The sequence below is a fragment of the Ammodytes marinus genome (genome assembly GCF_949987685.1).
Source record: "Ammodytes marinus genome assembly, chromosome: 18".
Classification (NCBI taxonomy): domain Eukaryota; kingdom Metazoa; phylum Chordata; class Actinopteri; order Uranoscopiformes; family Ammodytidae; genus Ammodytes; species Ammodytes marinus.
The window spans coordinates 1,249,853-1,257,443 of NC_137222.1; the positions used below are offsets into that span (position 1 = coordinate 1,249,853).

Genomic DNA, 7,591 nt, shown 5'->3' on the forward strand with positions numbered 1-7,591 from the left:
CGATTAACCCACACACAGGTAAATATAGCCTAAACACCACATTTCTTTAGGCCTACTTGATTTTTTTTTTTTTTTATTCACATTTTGTAGCTACACCTTAGTTTCCACCTATATAAAGCCATATTATGATGCCTGGTGCAATAGGCTACATCACAGAGTCGTGTGTGTAAAAAATAAGTCTGGAGTGTTTGGGAGAAACCCACATACAGTTTAATATAGCCTCGAAATTTTTTATTTTTTTTTATTTCTGAAATAGGCTACATTTTTACACAACCGTATCCATGGTTTCCGCTAAAAACAAAAAAAGCCACAGGTAAAATGCTTGTTATGTAATCGGATATTTTGCTGGTGCAGCGAATCACGAAGTCGCGCGTAAACCTAAGTCTACTTGCTTTTTATATATAATAGGCTTTATTTATTCATATGGCTCTGTTTTATTACACACAGTTTTTCATTAGGCTATAAAGCGTATTCCTGCCAAACCCCCTTTTCCTCTGGAATGTTCGTCCCATACAAATCCGCGAAGCTTTTTTTTATTTAAAGGTACAGTGTGTAATATGACATCATCAAGAAAGTTCTACAAAGTTCTAGAATGCAACGCTCCCTGGGTAACCCCAACCCTTTTGAATAATAACAGATGCTACAGTGGCCTTCAAGGACAAGAACAATTCTAAATTTTAAACAATGCACCTGATGACATTCCAACTATGACACTTTCAAGATGGCGGCACTAGGCCTTGGTCCAAAATATGCAGAAATATGGACATATATGAGACCCTTTCTAAGGGGAAAAATAATAATTCAAAACATTTTTTTCAGCTATTATGCACTAAATTAAATGTACTTATGGATATTATAATTACTTTCTACAAAATCTGCTAGGAAATAAAACCCAAAATTCTACACACTGCAGGTTTAAGTTTAATTTTTTCAACCATTATTTTTCCAGATACAACATTATCAATGTATTCAAGCAACACAACTCCAAATATATAGTATCACACAAATATGGTTTTGCAAAATGATATGCCCATCACCAGATTGTAACCACCACAACAAAATATATTCCACATTGAGTATAAAGTGTAGCCTAATATCGGCGAATGCATTCCTATTTCATCTTGCCGGCAAACTCCCCTCACTAATGTGACAGCAAATAACATGTTTTGAATGACATAGGAAAGGAACAAATAAACTTAAAAAGGTAAATACAAATCCACACTTAAAAATATACTAGGTTGTGTATTGGTGAGAGCATGCGGTCCTTCTCTGCGTGTCATTCCCCTCTCTGCCCCATTTCATCTCCGTCTCTCCACACTATCAATAAAAGCTTTCAAAATGCAAATAATAATCATCCCCCAAGTCGTTATTACGACGTTTCCCAGAACCAAAAGAACACACTTTATGTAAAGAACAAATATCTTCTAAACTAATAAACCAGCAAATACAAACTGAATCAATGATGTAAGAGTCTGCCGCCAGTGAGGAGGATGTGTTTTAACCATAGATAGTAGCATCTGGGCTGACCTCAGTTATCCCAACTGCATCCAAACGGGCATTGATGTGACCTGTACCTCCGAGGCAAAGTGAGGGACAACGGGCGGCTATAGCTGTCACTCAAGAGACCGCGCCCCCTAATTATTCATACATTTTAACCTCCAATAAAATAAAAACTAGCCTGCTAAAAAAAGATCACCCCCCTCAATGTTGACATGGAGATATGAACTAAACATACTGACTAGAACGTTTTTTTTTCAACCAGGCCGTAAATAGGTTTAATAAGACTGTGAAAACTAATCTAACAATTTAGTAAACAAAATTGCTCACTTTTGGGTACCACCTCGTAGTGGCCACTCGGTGAATTACATTTTTTGTCACTTTGCGCATTGGATGCTGGTACAACTCACTGTGGTTGGGGCTTGGTTTAACTTTTAACACGTTGTACAGATAAAATGAAACTTCATCTCATCAGGCTTTTTGAACCACTGGTGTTTTCCCTCTCTGTCCATGGCTCCAGCGAGGCCACAGCTGTTTGTTTCAGCCCCGTTCCAGTTCTCATATTCGACCACTTCGTCGCTGATCCAGAACCAGAAATCCAGGGTGCAGGTGTAGCGCAGTCCCAGCCAGACGAAGGGAGTGCCGGCCTCTTGGGCTTTCTCTTGGACGTACAGCTGCTCCCCGGGGCTAGTGATGGAGACCAGGTCATAGTGGTTCTCTCTGCAGTAATCTAAGGCTTCCCCCCAGGACATGTTCTCCTCGATCAGGATCACTTTGTCTAGTAGTGGAAGAAAATTGAGACAAACACAGAATAGGAATCATACCAGCAACTTTCATCTGTCAGTTAAAGCTGGGTTATGTGATTTCTGATTAGTCAAAATTAACATGAGCTGTACACTTTGACTAATCAGAGCGAGGCTCCGATTCTCTGTTCTTATTGGCTGTTGGGACTGTCCATTCACTTTGGGACGACTTTGTTGGTGTAGAGCGTGTCAGGGAGGGACCATAGGGGAGGGACCAAAGAGAACAAGTGGAGCGGTTGAGGTATTTGGATTCGAATCTCTATCCCAACTGCCATTTTCTCCCCAAATCCTCCACCCCAGCTTTAATAGTTGCAAACATTGAGCTCCGATCAAATCAAATCCATTTTATTTGTATCGCAAAAGCTTTTTATCCTCAAGAGTAGCTCAACGTGGGGGCGCCTTTAGCTCAGTTGGTAAGGCGTCCCCCTCCCGGGCCGGGCCCAGCAGCAGACCCGGGTTCGATTCCCACCCGCGGTCGTTGTCTGCATGTCACTCCCCTCTATGCCCCATTTCACCTCTGTCTCTCTGCACTATCAATAAAGCATAAAAATGCCCAAAAAATATCTTAAAAAAAAAAAAAAAGAGTAGCTCAACGTGCCTAACAGAGATTAAAAACAACAACAGAAAAAGAAAAAACTGCAAATAAAATCAAGAGAAGAAATTTGAAAGACCCCCCCCCCCACACACACACACACACACAGACATGCACAGAGACATACATATATATATGGATATGGATTTTGAACACTCATGAAAGATGAAACAATGCTGTCTGTGTGTGTGTGTGCGTGTGTGTGTGTGTGTGCGTGCGTGCGTGCGTGCGTGCGTGTGTGTGTGTTTCTTCCTATGGAGAGAAAACAGTTGAGATAGATAGAACTTTGCATAACTCACCCTCATAGCAGACGAAGGGTTTTTCATTGGTACAGTCGGCAAAGGCCCATTTCCCAGAGTTCTTTAACACGATGGCACACTTCTTTTGTCTCAGTGTAGCAGCGTGCAGCCCCTCATATACAGGTCTCCCCTGCTCCCAGTTTCTGAAAGAAGAATTACTGCCAGCTGCCCACGTCCAGGTGTCTCTGAAGTTCAGGCCGATCCACGTTTCTTGAGGCAGGGTTAAATTCTGCTGGGCTTCCTTTAAAGGTTCAGTAAGTGGAATGGTCAGTTTAGCTAACTTCCTGTCAGTTACTGCAGTTAGCAGTCCCCTCCCTCGTCCCTACGTCACCACATTAATGCACTGCGGTCTTCAAGCAGCAAGTTATCTAGCATCATCTCAGATCCATAAGTGTGATCAAACATGATAAAAAACATCGAAACAGACATTGGGAAGGATTTTTACCTTCTCAGCCATTGTAGGCGCATACTCATTCACCCATCTGTCGCTCTGCACGTGCACCGGCAGTGAGACGGGTGCCGGTTTGTAGTTATCTCTCTTCTGATTGGTTATCAGTAGTGGGATCCCCGAAAAGTTTATTTGCCGATTACATGCAGAGCGAGTGACTGAGAGATTGGCTTTATGAAACGTGCACACTTTATAAGTGATCGCTGCATGAATAAAGAGCGATTTAACACTTATATTAACATAAATAAATCGCTTACTTCACCTTTAACTGACTGTGTCCACTGATGAGGTCGGTGTGATGCTCCCTGCAGTATTTCTGAGCCTTGAACCAGTCCATTCGTTCGTCAATCAAATGAAATCTAGAAGGTTTTGGATTTGCTGTGTCTGGAGTAAACCAAAACAAACTTCCATCACCCTACGTATCTTGAAGTATTGGTGAAAATGTACCTTTTCTCACCGAGAGCAGCACAAAAATAGCCTGGAAATCCAGACCCATATCTAGAACGATAGAGGGTCTGGCCACGATCAATAGACCTCCCCAAAATTAAGGGGTGGCTCCTATGTGGGCATTCGAAATGCCACTGCACGCAATTGGATAGCACTCCGACTAATCAGAGCAATGAACAACGTGGCGTATTAAGCCCCGTTCGTTTAGCGAACAGCGGGATTAACTGTTAAATTAAACTTTTGGCGTTGTCGGTCGGCCAAACAGAACATTCCTCTTTCTTGCTAATGAAAGATTTGAGTGCCGTCTTCCAAATCGTAAAGGGTCGAGGCCAAAGCCGTCTCAAACTCAAACAACATATCCGCAGCTATCTTTGATGTTTACTATCACAGCTTCGACGGCGCACTGTCGTCATCCGGTTACATCCGCCCCAGAGCACCATACATAGGGCTCTGGCCCGCCCATATCAGAAAGAACGATTTGATTGGTAGCTCAGGATTTCATGACATATTTAATGAGCTTCAATAGAGAGTGTCCAGACCAACAGGCGCAGCAAATTTAATTAGCCAGCGCCTAGCGGCAGGTCTGGATTTCCAGGCTACAGAAAAAGCAGTGTTAGCTAAACATTCTTACCATTGTAGCAGATGAATGGGAGAGTTTCACCACATTTGATGTTATTCCATCGTTTATAGGTTTCATTTCCTTCTTGTTCGGTTCGTATCGTCACACAGTGCTCTTTATCTAGATTATTGGGTTCTTCAGGGTGCCACTGACGCTCATCATCTGCATCGTACTCCTCCCCTGGCAGGGACCAGTACCACAAGGGCTTGGAGCAAAAAGGGCGTTAGTGACATTTTCAGAATTTTACAGGAGAGCAAAAACAAACTTTTTATTGATAGTACTTTTTTTTTTAAACAACCACATTGTAGCAATCTCTTCTTTAATAGAGATTAGGCTTCAAGGAATTCATATTTAAAAAATAAAATAAAAATATATATTAATTAATTGAAATACAATTAAAAATTAAATGTTTATTTTGGTGTCCATATTTTCTCCAGCATATGTAGGGTATATCAAATTCTCCAAACATATTCGATAACTCTTTTTCTGTAGTATAAATGTTGGTCTTATCTCTAACCCCTCCATATTGCAGCTCTTTTAGCCTATTTTTAACGCACTTACGCCTTTTGTGCACAAAGCTCAACTGAAGGTTTTCACTTACGCCTTTATGTTTTCAGCCTTTATTTCAAAAAGTAAAATGTTTAGTGACGTTATTCTTTTACCATTTGATAGAACTTATCAAGACCTTTAAAATGATTTAGGTATAAAAGTCATTTTCGCCAAAAATTTCACTTACGTTGTGCAGCCCAATCCAGGCTTCTTCTTCTTCATGCTCCGTAGCTGGTATGAGTCCCTCTGTGTTGTTCTCATACACTGTGGCCAGGTCTGTGTTGTAATGTTTCTTACAATAGTCTCGGGCTTCAGTCCAGCTCTTGTTCTCTTTAACAAAGTGGTACTCGTAGAGTTGACATGTGAGGAAAGAAAACTGACCTAAAAACCAGAGAAAATACTGTTTAGTGTTTAGGTCTGATAGCGTGAGAAAAAAAAACACCTACATTTTCCCATGTAGGGTTAGGATTAACAGGACAGCTGGGCCAAGGGAAGACTGAGGGAAGAAAAACCTAATTCATTATATTATAATAGAGATTTTATTGGGGCGCTCCGGTGGCGGGTTCAAATCCGACCCGTGGACCTTTACTGCAGGTCATCCCCCCTCTCTCTCTCTCTCTCTCTCTCTCTCTCTCTCTCTCTCTCTCTCTCTCTCTCTCTCTCTCTCTCTCTCTCTCTCTCTCCCCATTACAACTCTGTACTGTCTAATAAAGCTTGAAAAGCTTGTAAATGCCAAAAAATAACCTGTTTTTTAACTTGGGAGCTGTGGTGCTGCCTAGAGCTGATAGGATGATCCACTTACCCATCAGAATGAGCAGAACCTGACTCCACTGCATCTTGGCTCTGTCAGATGAAACTGAATTTAAGGCAAGGCAAGTTTATTTCTATAGCACAATTCAGACACGAGGCCATTCAAAGTGCTTTACAGGGGCATGAAATACATAATACACATTAGAAAAAGAGAATGAATAGAAATAAAACATTTACAGGTTAAAAGGGAAACAGAAAAGTCTTCAGACTTGATTTAAAGGAGCTGAGAGTTGCAGCAGACCTCAAGTTTTCTGGGAGTTTGTTCCAGAGATTTGGAGCATAAAAACTGAAAGCTAGTGTTAGTGTAACAGAATACACATATACAGCTTCGGAAAAAATGACGAGACCACTCCAAATATTCAGTGTCTCTCGTTTTACTATTTATAGGCATATGTTTGAGTAGAATGAACATTTTGGTTTTATTCTATATAAACTACTGACAACATGATAATTTTCAATAAGTTCTGTACAGATGAAGATTTAAAACAAAATCCAGACTGGTTTCTTAATTTTTTCCGGAGCTTTATATAGACAGTTGAATTAATAAAGTTAAAGGCCTACTTCACCGGTTTGAATATGAAGGTGTATTGAATTCTGAGATCCTATGTAGTATAAATGTGCGAAAAAAATTGAAATCGGTTCATCCTAGCCTGAGAAAAGGCAGAAAGAGTGCTTTTTTTAACCCTATATTTCTCTTTCTCGTGACATCACAGAAAGAGAAATATAGGGTTAAAAAAAAACTTACTTTGTAAATATTACTGTGATGTCTTTTACTGTGACATCACAGTAATATTTACAAAGTACGTTTTTTTTAACCCTATATTTCTCTTTCTGTGATGTCACGAGAAAGAGAAATATAGGGTTAAAAAAAAACTTACTTTGTAAATATTACTGTGATGTCTTTTACTGTGACATCACAGTAATATTTACAAAGTAAGTTTTTTTTTTTAACCCTATATTTCTCTTTCTGTGATGTCACGAGAAAGAGAAATATAGGGTTAAAAAAAACACTCTTTCTGCCTTTTCTCAGGCTAGGATGAACCGATTTTAATTTTTTTTGCACATTTATACTACATAGGATCTCAGAATCCAATACACCTTCATATTCCCACCGGTGAAGTAGGTCTTTAAATGATAAGTTAGTTAAAAAGCTATCTCAAATAGATAAATAGAAAGATAGACAGACAGACAGAGAGAAACAGTCACACAGACAGAGTTACAAACTTACATCTTGTGATTCCAGCTCTCCTCAATTTCACTCTGCTCGGATGACTGCTCACAACCGTCTATTGACCCTGTTTATGTGACCTACAGGTTGCCACATCGACGTCAGCATTTGAATATTGAAATAGTAGATTTTATTATCTAATATTTACCCAGGAAAATATCTGTACCTGACAAACAAGTCCATGTTCTTTAGCACACTTTTGTTAAAGATTAATTTTTTGTTTAGAAGGGACAGCACACATGGGGTGGTAGGATGGCCTAGAGGTAAGGTGGCCGACCAGCAACCATGAGGTCGCTGGT

The 7,591-nt window shown here is 40.1% G+C and overlaps 1 protein-coding gene across 1 annotated transcript; it reads right to left on the bottom strand.

Moving 5' to 3' along the window:
• Window positions 1-1,119: 1,119 nt before the first annotated feature.
• On the bottom strand, window positions 1,120-7,322 carry LOC307265454 (C-type mannose receptor 2-like). The gene is made up of 7 exons (XM_080047199.1): window positions 7,293-7,322; window positions 6,057-6,097; window positions 5,442-5,635; window positions 4,718-4,910; window positions 3,902-4,017; window positions 3,192-3,432; window positions 1,120-2,275 (listed from the first exon to the last, which is right to left on the bottom strand). The coding sequence occupies exons 2-7, from the start codon at window positions 6,088-6,090 to the stop codon at window positions 1,932-1,934; spliced, it is 1,122 nt and encodes a 373-aa protein (XP_079903325.1). The 5' UTR covers window positions 6,091-6,097; window positions 7,293-7,322; the 3' UTR covers window positions 1,120-1,931.
• Between the last annotated feature and the right edge of the window lie 269 nt (window positions 7,323-7,591).